The sequence below is a fragment of the Sturnira hondurensis genome, unplaced genomic scaffold (assembly GCF_014824575.4).
Source record: "Sturnira hondurensis isolate 20B ecotype Veracruz unplaced genomic scaffold, ASM1482457v3 Scaffold0009560, whole genome shotgun sequence".
NCBI lineage: Eukaryota > Metazoa > Chordata > Mammalia > Chiroptera > Phyllostomidae > Sturnira > Sturnira hondurensis.
In genome coordinates, this window is record NW_028082191.1 from 205,739 (window position 1) to 220,501 (window position 14,763).

Sequence of the window (14,763 nt, forward strand, 5' to 3'; positions counted from 1 at the left end):
GCCTCGGCAGCAGGAGGCAGATGGGAAGCCATTGTCCCTCTTTGACCCCACCCCCACATACAACATCACAACCCAGCGACTGAGTTGTCCTGTTCTAGCGAACACTTTAGGGCTCTGATCCTGCTACGGAAAAGGCACGAACAGCGCAAAAGATGGTGCAAGAAGAACTCAAAGTCCCAGAGCCAATAACTCTAAGCGACCGAGAAATTGCCAGCCTCTCAGAAGCACAATTCAAGACACTATTTATCAGGATGCTCACAGAACTGTTAGATTATAGTCACAAATTAGAGGAACATATGAAGGCTAAACTAATTGAAATGAAGGGAGATGTCCAGGAAACCAATAGCGATGGAAAGGAAACTGGGACTCAAATCAATGGAATGGACCAGAAGGCAGAAGGAAAAATCCAACCAAAAAGGAATGAAGAAATGAGAATTCAAAAAAAATGAGGAGAGGCTTAGGAACCTCCAGGACACCTTTAAACGTTCCAACATCCGGATTATAGGGGTACCAGAAGGGGGAAAGAAACAGCCACGAGTGGAAAACTTATTTGAACAAATAATAAAGGAGAACTTCCCCAGTCTGGCAAAGGACATAGACTTCCAGGAAATCCAGGAAGCTCAGAGGGTGCCAAAGAAGCTGGACCCAAGAAGGAACACACCACGGCACATCATAATTACATTAGCCAAGACTAAAATGAAGGAGAGAATCCTAGAAGCAGCAAGAGATAAGGGGACAGAAACCTATAAAGGAGTACCCATCAGACTGTCAGCGGATTTCTCAAAAGAGACCTTCCAGGCAAGAAGGGGCTGGAAAGAAGTATTCCAAGTCATGAAATCCAAAGACCTACAGCCAAGATTGCTTCATCCAGCAAAACTTTCATTTAGAATGGAAGGACAGATAAAGTGCTTCTCAGATAAGGTCAAGTTCAAGGAGTTCATCATCACCAAGCCCTTATTATATGAAATGCTAAAGGGACTTATATAAGAAAAAGAAGATGAAAATTATGAACAGTGAAAGGACAGCAAACACACAGTTATTAACAACCACACCTAAAACAAAAGCAAACCAAGAGGACAGCTAGATCAGGAGTGGAACCAAAGAAATGAAGAACACATGGAGGGTTAGAAACAGGAGGGTGGGAGGGGGAGAAGAGGGGAGAAGGCACAGAAAATAGCATAGACAGTAGGTAGAAAATAGATAGGGGGATGGTGAGAATAGTGGGGGAAATATAGAATCTAAAGAACTTGAGACACGTGGTTATAAACTAAGGGGGGAGAATGGTGGGGGAGGGAGTGTGTGGGTGGAGGGGAATGAAGGGGGGTAATAGAACAACTGTAATGGTATAGTCAATAAAATATATTTAAAAAACAAAATAAATATTAATGAATCTTAAAAAAATAAAATAAAAAAATTGACTTGGCAGCAGTTCAACTTGGAGTTGCCAAGTCAAGTGCAACAGTGTATGTGATTTGATTAAATTAAAAAAAAACCTCATTTGGTATATATGTACCACATCATCTTTATCTACTCATCTGCTGATGGACACTTGAGCTGCTTCTATATCTTGGCTATTGCAAATAACATTGCAATGAATAGAGGAGTGCCTATATCTTTCTGAATTAGTGTTTTGGATTTCTTTAGATAAATACCCAGAAGTGAAATTGGTGGGTCATATGGTAGTTCTATTTTTAATTTTTTTGAGAAACCTCCTCACTATTTTCCTTAATGGCTATACTTTTTTGCAGTTCCAACAGTGCACGAGGGTTCTCTTTTCTCCACATACTCACCAATACTTGTAATTGAAAAATAAATAAGTTAATTAAACAAACAAACACATGTCATTGCATAAAGTTTATTGTATGTAAATTTATATCGATAAAGCTATTTTTAAAGCTAAATATATGGTGGTGAGTATGTAGTATGCACTGATTGTTTTTGACCACATTAATAATTAAATGGATGAATGAATGCAGTCATTCAATTCTTCAGCAATGGATTGCATGGGGATTAGAACACATGAGCAGGTAAAATATATGTCCTTGGTTTTGAAACGTTACACCAACCTCTAAAACTTTACTGTAAATTTTAGGTCTTCTCACGTTGAAGGTCCTCTCACCCCCCACCCCTGGCAACTTACCAGTTTTTCAGTTTTATTCCTGAAAATAAAATTAAATAAATAAAACCAAGTAAAATTATTGGTTACATTTGGTCCTCTCACCCCCTACCCCTGGCAACTTACCAGTTTTTCAGTTTTATTCCTGAAAATATTATTAAATAAATAAAACCAAATAAAATTATTGGTTACATTTGGTCCTGGGTCTTCTGGGGCTTATACATTTCTCTTAAGTGAGGCCTTGTGTTTTTATCTGTGTTGTTGATGTATAATCATACAATTTATTCCTTAAAGAAAGACATTTTGGTGTATTGACCAGAGTTGTTTTTAAAATTTGAGATATTTACCAAAAATAAAGTCCCTTTTGTTCTTTCTGCAAATAGCAATTGGTTTTCTGACTTGGAATTTTGGTATCTGTTGGGAAATCTTAACCACCAATAAGTTAAATGTAATAGTAAGGCTATGTTTGAACCAACATGGAATTTTCTCATTGGCTGAAGAACTTACCTGGAGTCCCTATAGGGTAGGGGGACTCCACCCTATAGGGACTTTAATTCTGATTTAAAGCTTAAATTCTGATTTAAAGCTTTAATTCTGATTTCTTGTTGTATTTTCTCCCAGGTATGGCAGCAGCCAAATTTCTGCATGATTCTGGCCTGAATGTTGTTGTTCTGGAAGCTCGGGACCGTGTAGGAGGCAGAACTTACACTATTAGGGTAAGATATTAAAGACGGAGGAGAAAAAGGCAATCAAAACTGATTTTTTTCTTGCTGGAGGCCTTGAATTTCACTTGACTTTTTCTAAGAGAATAAAAATTACTCTAAAATATTTCCCACAGAGTCTCTCCCAGTGTGTCTCTTTTTTTTAGCTTTATGAGTTATTATTAGATAAAATGACCACCACCTAGTTAAAGAAATAGAACTTTTCCATACACTCCACGAGTCCCTTTGTGCTCAGTCTCAATCTCAATTCCCTCTGTTACCACACAAAAGTAGCTATTATGATTTTTATAGTAACTAGTTTATTGAATTTCTTTTTTTATTTAATTATTGTTCAAGTACAGTTTTCTGTCTTATATTCCCAGCCCTGCCCCACCCAGTGCTCCCCACCTCCCTCCCATGTGTCTTTTTCAACTCTTTCTACTGTACCTTTTCTCTTCTTACCTCATGATACTTTACACTTGCCCAGTAAATTATTGCACCAAAGAATAGGTGTTCGAAATGTATTTGTTAATAAAACAAATATTCTTGCTTTTGTGAAATGTATGTCCTTTGGGGGTGGAGAGCTAGACAATAAAAAGCAAGCAAGCAAGCAAGCAAGCAAACAAACAAACAAAAAACAGAGGAAGGGGCTTTCTCTGGTGTTCCTGACCAATAGGTACCCAGATTTACATGATCACATTCAGACATAAGAAATTTTTCTTAAAAAAACATTATTTTTTATTGTTGTTTAAGTGCAGTTTACTGCCTTTTCTCCCTAACCCAACCAAACATCCCAGCTTTCCAAACTTCCCTCCTCTGTTTCCAGTCCCCCTGTTATTTTCCATGTGTCCTTTATACTTGTTCCTTCAAACCATTCCCCTTTTCCCCTGAAATTGCCTTCCCTGTCCCCTCTGGTTACTGTCAGCCTGTTCTCAATTTCAGTGTCTTTGGTTATATTTTGCTTGTTTGTTTGTTTTGTTAATTTGATTCCTGTTAAAGGTGAGATCATATGGAATTTGTCTTTCACTGCCTGGCTTATTTCACTTACCATAATGCTTTCCAGTTCCATCCATGCTGTTGCAAAGGCTAGGATCTCCTTCTTTCTTTCTGCTGTGTAGAATTTCATCCTGTAAATGTACCATAGTTTTTTGATCCATTCATTTCTTGACGGACACTTAGGTTGCTTCTAGCACTTGGTCATTATAAATTGTGCTGATATGAACACTGGGGTACATAGGTTCTTTTGGATTGGTGTTTCAGGGTTCTTAGAATTTAATCCCAGCAGTAGAATTGCTGGGTCAAAAGGAAGTTCCATTTTCAGTTTTCTTAGAAAATTCCATACTGTTTTCCATAGTGGTTGTACCAGTCTGCAATCCCACTAACAGTAAATTGGGTTCCCTTTTCTCAACATCCTCTCCAACACTTGTTTGTTGCTTTGTTTATGATGGCCATTCTAATCAATGGGAAATGGTATCACATTGTGGTTTTAATTTGCATCTCTCTGAAAGCTCATGATACTGAATGTATTTTCATATGTCTCTGGATCCTCTGTATATCCTCTTTGGAGAAGTATCTGTTCAAGTCCTTTGCCCACTTTTTAATTGAGTTGCTTGTCTTCTTAGAGTGGAGTCATGTGAATTCTTTATATATTTTGGAGATTAAACCATTGTCTGAAGTATGATTGGCAAATATGTTTTCCCATACAGTTGGTTCTCTTTTCATTTTAGTGCTGTTTTCTTTAACCATGCAGAAGCTTTTTATTTTGACGAGATCCCATTTGTTTATTTTTTCTTTTATGTCCCTTGCTCTAGGGGACATATCAGTGAAAGTGTTGCTGCGTGAAATATCTGATATTTTCCTGACAATGTTCTCCTCTAGGACTTTAATAGTGTCACAGCTTATATTCAAGTCCTTTATCCACCTTGAATTTATTTTGGTGTATGGTGTAAGTTAGTGCTCGAGTTTCATTTTTTTGCATGTAGATGTCCAGTTCTCTCAACACCATTTGTTGAAGAATTTTTCTAATAACTTTTTGTTCAGAGATTGGTCCTCAGTCATTGGATGTGAAGCTGATTCAAAACTGTATAGAAAAGTTGCTATTGAACATAAGAGCAATTTCAAAGCAATTTTAAATTATGACCAAACATTCTTCGATGCTATCTTTCAAACATCTAGATTGGCAAACTGCATAAGAAGTGAGCATTTCCTTTCTTGTTTTTTTCTCTATCATTAGATGCATCAAAATAGTCTCAAGTACTAAGTATAGAAAATTCACCAACATTTCAGAGCTTATAAACTTAAGGTACTAAAAACCAAACCATGTTGTGGTACATTGTGAATGATTGGATTCAGAAGTCTCTTGCCTATACAAAGTTCTATCGATTTTGCTTTAAATTAAGAAATTATTTAATAACTGTTAAATCACATGAATGCAGTTGAGAATAAAATCCTCCTTTTTTGGGGATACACAAGATGTATCTATAACCTATGAAATGCCAATTTACTTATTTCAGGACCCGCTTTTTTAGCTTACTAATAACATTTTAATAACTATTTATTTTTATTTTTTCCTTGGATAAACAGAATGAAATGGTTAAATATGTGGACCTTGGAGGATCGTATGTTGGGCCAACCCAGAATCATATCTTGAGATTAGCCAAAGAGCTAGGATTGGAAACTTACAAAGTGAATGAAGTAGAGTATCTGATCCACCATGTAAAGGTAAGACTGGCCAGCATTTGAAGCATTTGAAGGCTACCCTATGGGTATTTCTATATATGAATTCTAGATTGTTCTCTCAAAGAAACTTTTGTGTCCTTGGATGTATGCAAAAGTATGTATTTTATAAGTGTATTTCAACCACTTTGAGAATTTTTTCACTGCTATCAAAGTAAACTTAACTGAGAATTTTCAACCTATTCAGGAAAGTAATTCAGCATTATTGTCCATTTGGTAAAAAGTTTAACAAAACTAATAGAAAAAATACATTTGTGATTAATTTATTTAAAACCTTGGGCTGTTTTATGTGATACAAACCTTTTGTACAGTTTTAGAAGTGCTACCTTAGACTTGACACTATAAAAATTATTTGCTATATGTCTGATGTAGTATTTTGAAATTTTACCATTGTGTCCTATTTAACAGCCAAAGTTACTTATTAGAGGTTTATGTAACAGTGGCTCAAGTCACAAACTCCATTTCTTTTTGTGGGGAAGCTCCATTGATCTTCCCAAGATTTCTGTGCATTTACTATGTCTCACATTCTCATGATCATTTGTGGCTTATGGTTCCTGCCTCCATGACACCTATGCTCATTCACATCTCATGGCCTCTGACTCTTTTCTTCCTTTTGCTCTATGCTAGCCTGGGTTAAAATTCACCTCTTCATTGTGATTTTCCTCAGACCACCCCAAGCTTTTGTGTGCAGCAGACTTGACTGAAATGTTGACAAATGTGGGGTGGGGGGTTATGGGTAATTGCAGAAACACAAGCTTTTAACTTAGAATTGAATATTAACAAAGGGGCCCCACACCTCTCCCACTGCCCGCATCTCCTCAGTGCTGTCTCTGTGGCCAACTTCCCCTCGCCCTGCTTTGCTGGCTGGCGAGGAAGGCAGGGGCAAAATGCCGCACTGTCTGCTTGGGCTCCCCACGCAGGCACTCTTCATCCCCCTCGCTCCAGGTCTAGGGGCTGTGCTGGGATTCCTGCCACCAGCAATTGTGCCGCAGTGGTCCCTGTGAGGCCTCCAGCCAGTCTGGCTTCCCCTCACAAGGGGCAGTACTGGCTGGTCTCTGGAGGCAAGATGGTGACGGAGTAGGACAGAGTGGATTCCAGTTTCTTGTACACGTGGGAGACGATCCTGGCCGATTGGTGGAGGAGCAGCGCAAGCAGCCAGCAGTTCCCCAGCATATGTGAAAATAAGGGACCAGAAATCCCGACGGTCATGGAGGATCCAGATGGTAGGGAGACAGCGGCGGTACAGAGGAGTCTCAGGGACCAGAGCAAAGACAGGAGCAGCAGAGGCTTCACCCTGTGCACAGCTCAGGGCCCAGGGCCGTGGCCCAGAGCCCGGTGCTCCAGACTGGCTCCTGGTGCATCTCCCTTGGACTCTTTGGGAGCCCTGGGCCTGCCAAAGGGTACTTGGGAAAGAGCCGGGTTATCAGCTCCGTCCCTCCCTGACCAAGCAAGGTTGGGCGCCAGGAAAGAATTGTTTCCTAGAGTTGGAAGAGAGGGTGCTGAGGACAAAGGGGCGAGATAAACTGCGGACTCTGTGGTCGACAGCCCCAGAGAACTGAGAGGCACAGTGTGGGACAAGACCACACTAATTGCCCCTCAGCCTGTTGCAGCCAGAAAAACCGGTTTGGCTAGTTTGAAACCAACAAGAAATGTTGTTTTGAAAGTAATCTTTTATCTTTTTTAATTTTATTATTGTTTTATCTTTCAATAATTGTTTTCTCTTTTCTGTTTTATTCCTTCTTCCTTTCTTTCCAAACTTATTGCTTTTTCCTCCATTCTCCTGCCTTTTTTTTCTTTTACCCACAAGCGACGCAAACAACCTGAAACTGTGAAAAGACCAGAGCTGAACCCAAAGAAGAGGCTTCCCAACAGTAGAGTCAGAGAGAAAAATTTCACTTGCTATAGCAGAGAAGCCAAAAGTTGCTGCATATTTGTATAATTATTATAATTTTTCATTATTCTCACTTCTTTTATATTTTAATAGTATCTTTTTATTCCTCTTCTTTCTCTATAGGCTTTTTGCCTTGGCTGGTTATATTGTATCATTTTACAGGTTTCCCCTGTTCTCTCTTCCACAGTGTATTGCTAATTTTCTATACTTCACGTCACTTGTGTTCCTTTAGTACACTACACAAAGTTCTACACCCCCATTCAGACAGATCACATACAGTCTGTCATATGATTGTTGCTCTAATATTATTGTAAATAATAGCTGTTCTATACAACTGTAAATACTTCACAGCACATCTCCCAGATCTTGGTCCACATCACAGTCTCCTGAATTCTATTACTAGAGTAATTAACTCTATTTGTTCACACACTACACCTATTTAGTATCATTTACTCTCACTTTACCTCAGAATCAAACTGCTCCCAAGCTCATTGCTTTCTAGATCCAACTAACAAGCCTTTTCTCCACAACATGAGACTTATTTTTGTCGATCCTTTCTTAAAAGTGGCAAGTTGGGTGGAAGATTACGGTTAATACTATATATAGCCTAAGGGTAGTCTATCTACTCTCTACAGGCTGTGACTATAAATATCATAAAATACTCTCTCGCTGCCATAAACTGTTTGCCTCCCCCTCCAACTGATCACAAAGAGAGGAGTAGGTGGAAGTGGAGAATGCCAGGATAATTGAAGGAGACTGCACCACTGAATTTCACAGGTATTCTACCACAGAAGTTCACACCATAAACCCAGGGAGTCAGAACAGATCAATTTAAGGAGCTGAGGCTAACAAGAAGAGTCTCACAAACAATTGGAAGACAAAGACACAATCCCCAAGTGAAAGAAAAGCAGGAAGCCTCAGAAAGAAAGTTAGATGAAATAGAGGCAAGTCAACAATCAGGTATTGAATTCAAAGCACTGGTTATCAGGAAGCTCAAAGAGCTCACAATGAGCTACTAGAAACTACAGGGGAGCTATAGTTTGCAAACTATAGTTTGCATGAACTCACTGCAAACTATATCAACATGAAAAAGGAAATAGAAACTATCACCAAGGGACAAGAGGAAATGAAGAATACCATTTCTGAACTGAAGAACACAGTTGAAGGATTCAAAAGGAGGACTGATGAAGCAGAAGATTGGATAAGTGAGTTGCAGGACAAAGTAGAGAAAAACTCCCATAAAGAGCAAGAAAAGGGAAAGAGGCTCAGAAAGAATGAAGAGGGATTAAGAGAAATGCAAGACAATATGAAATGTAATAATATCCGAATAATATTAATACCAGAAGGAGAAGAAGAAAAATAAGGAACAGAAAACCTATTCCAAAAAATAATGAGGAAAAACTTCCTTAATTTGATGAGAGAAACAGTCACACAAATCCAGGAATCACAGAGAGTCCCAATCAACAGGAACCCAAAGAGGCCCACTTCAAGACCTATCATCATTAAAAAGGAAAAATTCCAAGATAAAGAGAGAATCTTAAAGGCAGCAAGGGAGAGAAAGGAAGTAACATACCAGGGAGACCGAATAAGATTAGCTACTGACTTCTCAATGGAAATGCTCCAAGCAAGAAGAGAATGGCAAGAAATATTCCAGGTAATGAGAACCAGAGGCCAGCAACCAAGGCTACTTTACCCAGCAAGGCTCTCAATCAAAATAGAAGACCAAGTAAAGAGCTTCCAAGACAAAAGAAGCCTAACAGAATATGCCTCTACCAAACCAGCTCTGCAAGAGTTGCTAAAAAGGCTGCTTTAAGGAAGGTAAAGAGAGACAGAGAAGAACACAGGTGCAGAAATGGCAATGAATAAGTACCTATCAGTAATAACATTAAACAGTAAATGAATTAAATGCCCCAATCCAAAGACATAGAATAGCTGAATGGATAAGAAATCATGACCCATACATATGCTTCCTACAAGAGACCCACCTCAGGACAAAAGACCATCACAGACTAAAAGTGAAAGGATGGAAACAAATTTTCCAAGCAAACAAACAAGAAAAAATAGCCGGGGTAGCAATACTCATATCAGACAAAATAGACTTCAAAGAAGGGCCACTAAGAGTGACCCAGAAGGTCTCTTTATAATACTCAAGGGAAGAATCCACCAAGAAGACATTAACATCATAAATATATATGTACCCAACATAGGAGCACCGAAATATATAAAGAAAATCTTACAGGATTTCAAGAAAAATATTTACAGCAATGCAATTACATTAGGGGATTTTAATACTCCACTGTCAAAAATGGACAGATCTTCCAAACAAAATATCGACAAAGATATTGTGGCATTGAACAATGCCCTAGACGAAATGTACTTAACTGATATATATAGGGCCCTTCATCCCAAAGAAGCTAAGTACACGTTCTTTTCAAATGCACATGGAATATTTTCAAAGATAGACCACATGATAGAACACAAAAAAAGCCTCAACAAATTCAAGAAAATTGAAATCATACCAAGTATTTTCTCTGACCACAAGGGACTGAAACTGGAACCCAACTCCAAAGGAAAAAAACCCAAACACTCAAAATCATGGAGATTGTGTGGCATGCTATTAAACAACGAGTGGGTCAATGATGAAATTAGGGAAGAAATCAAAACATTTTTGGAAACAAATGAAAATGACTCACCAAAACCCAAAACTTATGGGAAACAGCAGTGGCAGTCCTGAGAGGGAAGTTCATAGTAATACAGGCTTACCAAATAAAGATAGAAACATTTCAAACAAACACCCTAACCTTGTGCCTGCAAGAACCCGAGGAACAACAACAAAGACAGCCCAGAGAAACTAGCAGGAAGGACATAACAAAGATCAGAGCAGCATTAAATGACATAGAAACTAAAAGCACAATTCTAAGGATCAATGAATCCAGGAGCTGTTTTTTTTTGAAAAGATAAAGAAAATAGACAAACCTTTAAGTATTCTTATCAAGATTATAAAAGAGAGGACACAAATAAACACAATCAGTAACGAAAGAGGAGAGATTACAACTGATACCACAGAAATACAAAGGATTGTAAGAAAGTACTATGAAGAAATGTATGCCAAAAAATTTGAAAACTTATGTGAAATGGACAAATTTCTAGAAGAATATAATCTTCCAAAACTCAATGAAAAAGAGACAGAAAACCTGAACAGACCAATAATAGCAGATGAAATTAAAGCAGTAATAAAAAAACTCCCATCACACAAAAGCCCTGGACCAGGTGGTTTCACAGGAGAATTCTACAAAGCATTTAAGGAAGAGCTAACCCCTGTTCTTCACAAACTATTCCAAAAAATCCAAAATGATGGAAAACTCCCAAACTCTTTTTATAAAGCCAGCATCATCCTAATTCCAAAACCAGATAGAGACACAAGAAAGAAAGAAAACTTCAGGCCAATATCGCTGATGAGCATAGACACTAAAATCCTCAACAAAATATTTGCAAACTGCATCCAACAATACATCAAAAAGATCATACAACACGACCAAGAGGGATTCATCCCAGGGATACAAGGATGTTTCAATATTTGCATATCAGTAAATGAAATGCATCACATAAATGAAAGCAAAGACAAAAAGCACATGATCATATCAATAGTCACAGAAAAAGCTTTTGATAAGGTACAACACCCATTTATGATAAAACACTCAGCAAAGTGGGAATGGAGGGAGCATTCCTCAATATAATAAAGGCCATATATGAAAGACCTACAGCCAGCATCATACTCAATGGGCAAAAACTGAAAGCTTTTCCACTAAGATCAGGAACTAGACAAGGTTGTCCACTTTCACCACTTCTATTTAATATAGTATTGGAAGTTCTAGCCACAGCAATCAGACAAGAAAAGGAAATAAAAGGCATCCAAATCGAAAAGGAGGAACCAAAACTGTCATTGTTTGCAGATGACATGATAGTGTACATGGAAAATCCTATAGACTCTACACAAACACTGCTCGAACTAATAAAGGAATTTGGCAAAATAGCAGAATATAAAGTCAATATCCAGAAATCAAAGGCATTTTTGTATACCAACAATGAATCAGCAGAAACAGAAATCAAGAAAAAAATCCCATTTGATATAGCAAAAACAAAAATAAAATATCTGGGAGTAAACCTAACTATGGAGGTAAAAGAACTGTATACAGAAAACTACAAAACACTGAAGAAAGAAATCAAGGAAGACACAAACAAATGGAAACATATACTGTGTTCATGGATTGGAAGAATTAACATAATCAAAATGGCCATATTACCCAAAGAAATTGACAAAGTCAATGCAATACGTATTAAAGTACCAATGGCATATTTCACAGACAGAACAAACACTTCGAAAATTTATATGGAACCATAAAAGACCCTGAATAGCAGCTGCAATTTTGAGAAAGAAGAACAAAGTAGTAGGGATCAGAATACCTGATATCAAACTATATTACAAGGCCACTGTAATCAAAACCGCCTGGTACTGGCATAAAAACAGGCACATAGATGAATGGAATAGAACAGAGAGCCCAGAAATAAACCCAACTCTCTACAGTCAATTCATATTCAACAAAGTGGGCAGTAACATAAAATGGAGTAAAAATAGGCTCTTCAACAAATGGTGTTGGGAGAATTGGACAGTTACATGCAAAAAAAATGAAACACGAGCACCAACTTACACCATACATGAAAATAAATTCAAAGTGGATAAAAGACTTAAATATAAGCTGTGACACCATTAAAATCATAGAGGAGTGCATTGGCAAGAAAATCTCAGATATTTCACGCAGCAACTTTTTTACTGATATGTTCCCTAGAGCAGGGAATGTAAAGGAAAAAGTAAACAAATGAGATTTCCTCAAAATTAAAAGCTTCTGCATGGATAAACAAAATAGTATTCAAATAGAAAGACAACCAACGGTATGGGAAAATATATTTGCCAATGATACCACGGACAAAGTTTTAATCTTTAAAATACATGAAGAACTTAAATGACTTCACTCTGAGAAGACAACTAACCCAATTAAAAAATGGAAAAAGGTCTTGAACAGACACTTCTCCAAGGAGGACATACAGAGGATCCAGAGACACATGAAAAGATGCTCAACATCGCTAGCTATCAGAGATGCAAATTAAAACCACAATGTGATACCACTTCCCATCGATCAGAATGGCTGTCATAAACAAAGCAACAAACAACAAATGTTGTAGAGGTTTTGGGGAAAAGGGACCCTAGTTCACTGTTGGTGGAATTGCAGATTCGTACAACCATTATGGAAAACAGTATGGAATTTTCTCAGAAAACTAAAAATGAACCTGCCTTTTGACCCAGTAATTCCACTGCTGCAATTATATCGTAAGAACCCTAAAACACCATTCCCAAAGAACACATGCACCCCAATGTTCATAGCAGCACAATTTGCAATGGCCAAGAGTTGGAAGCAACCTAGGTGTCAGTAAATGAATGGATCAAAAATTATGGTACATATACACAATGGAATTCTATGCAGCAGAAAGAAAGAAGGAGCTCCTACCTTTTGCAACAGCATTAATGGAACTGGAAAGCATTATGCTGAGTGAAATAAGGCAGGTGTTGAAAGACAAATACCATATAATCTTACCATTAACAGGAGGCTAAACAACAACAACAACAAAAAAAACAAGCAAGCAAAATAAAAGCAATGACACTGAAATAGAGAACAGGGGGACAGCGACCATAGGGAAGAGGTGAGGGAATTTCAGGGGAAAAAGGGGAAGGATTTACAGGAACTAGTATAAAGGACACATGCACAACAACTAACAGGGGTGGAAACGGGAGGGAGGTGGGGATCACGGGTGGGGTGGTGGGCTGGGATGGAAGTAAAAGTCAGAAAACTGCACTTGAACAATAATTAAATAAAAATATTTTAAAATAAATAAATAAAGAAAGAAATTAAAATTAAAAAGGGTTGAATATTAAATGTTCTAATTCTACTAAGCTCTTAGTCTTATGTGTTCCTGGGGATTTTTTACTAGCCACATTTCTTTGTGGGTTCTAGTCTCCCACCATGTTGCTGATCTTCAGACTTTTCTCAAATCTCCCTGATCCTTGTTTTCCCAGCATCATAGTTTTGGGCCAAAAAGTCACTGGCATTTTCCAACAAGCTGAAAATGACTTACTCTTGCACTCTACCTAGAATCCCATGGAAGAGCTGGCAGATGTTTTGAATTTTAGTCTGTCTTCCTCAGTTGCCTCTCTAGGTGGAAGTGAGAAGTGTAGACATATTCCTTGCCAGTAGAAATCACCATCTGAGGAGACAGGAGAAACTGGCAATGGTCAGTTTGATTCATATAACAATGCTGATACATTGTCATACTTACATTATCTGTGAGTGGTAGTATCAAAAAGACAGAAAACAGACTATGCATTATGAATCATTTAATACAATAGGAAACAAAAATATATATAATTTGACATAATGTGGGTAGAAGATTTCCTTAATTCATACATAAAAGTTTTAGTGAATGTCGGATTTTGTTTTATAAGCCTTTTTACTTTGCTTCCATATTTGTCTAACAGAAAGAGAGACACAACATTTACAAATGAAAATGTAGCATGGTGAGAGTGCAATTTGTTGAACATCAATCAGCAGCACTTAGTAAACATCCTTCATTGGGTTTCTTGCTTGTAAATGTAGGTTACATTGACTGATTTCTTCTGTCTCCCTTGTCCTAACATGTAAGATTTACAGGGATTTATTTCCCAGAACACTGGTACCTCTTTTAGGTTTCTCCAGTCAGGGGAGATGACTACAGTTTGTATTTACTCTTCTGTCTTTGTGTGTGCAGGGTTTCTTGGCAGTCAAGAACTATGTTCTAGATGTTTGTTTTTCTGGTAATCTTTAAAAAATTTTTAATACATTTTATTGATCATGCTATTACAGTTGTCCCATTTTTTCCTGCCCTTTATTCCCATTCACCCTGTACCTCCCCTCCCACCATTATTCCCCTACCTTAGTTCATGTACATGGGTTGTACATATAAGTTCTTCAGCTTCACCATTTCCCATACTATTCTTAACCTCCCCTGTCTATTTTGTGGCTACCATTTATGCTTCTTATTCCCTGTACCTTTACCCCATTCTCTCCCCTCCCCCTCCCCACTCATAATCCTCCATGTGATCTCCATTTCTGTGATTCTGTTCCTCTTCTAGTTGTTTGCTTAGTTTGATTTTGTGTTTGTTTTTTTCTTAGGTTCTGTTGTTGACAGTTGTGAGTTTGTTGTCATTTTAATGTTTGTATTTTATATCT

The 14,763-nt window shown here is 37.8% G+C and overlaps 1 protein-coding gene across 3 annotated transcripts in view; it reads left to right on the forward strand.

Annotated features, from left to right (window-relative positions):
- MAOB (monoamine oxidase B) overlaps window positions 1-14,763 on the forward strand; it is a 150,673-nt gene that overhangs the window by 55,729 nt on the left and 80,181 nt on the right. For all 3 annotated transcript variants that reach the window (XM_037057249.1, XM_037057247.1, XM_037057248.1), the window contains exons 2-3: window positions 2,738-2,832; window positions 5,401-5,538. In XM_037057249.1, the coding sequence (XP_036913144.1) occupies window positions 2,738-2,832; window positions 5,401-5,538 (233 nt within the window). The remainder of the gene's footprint in view (window positions 1-2,737; window positions 2,833-5,400; window positions 5,539-14,763) is intronic.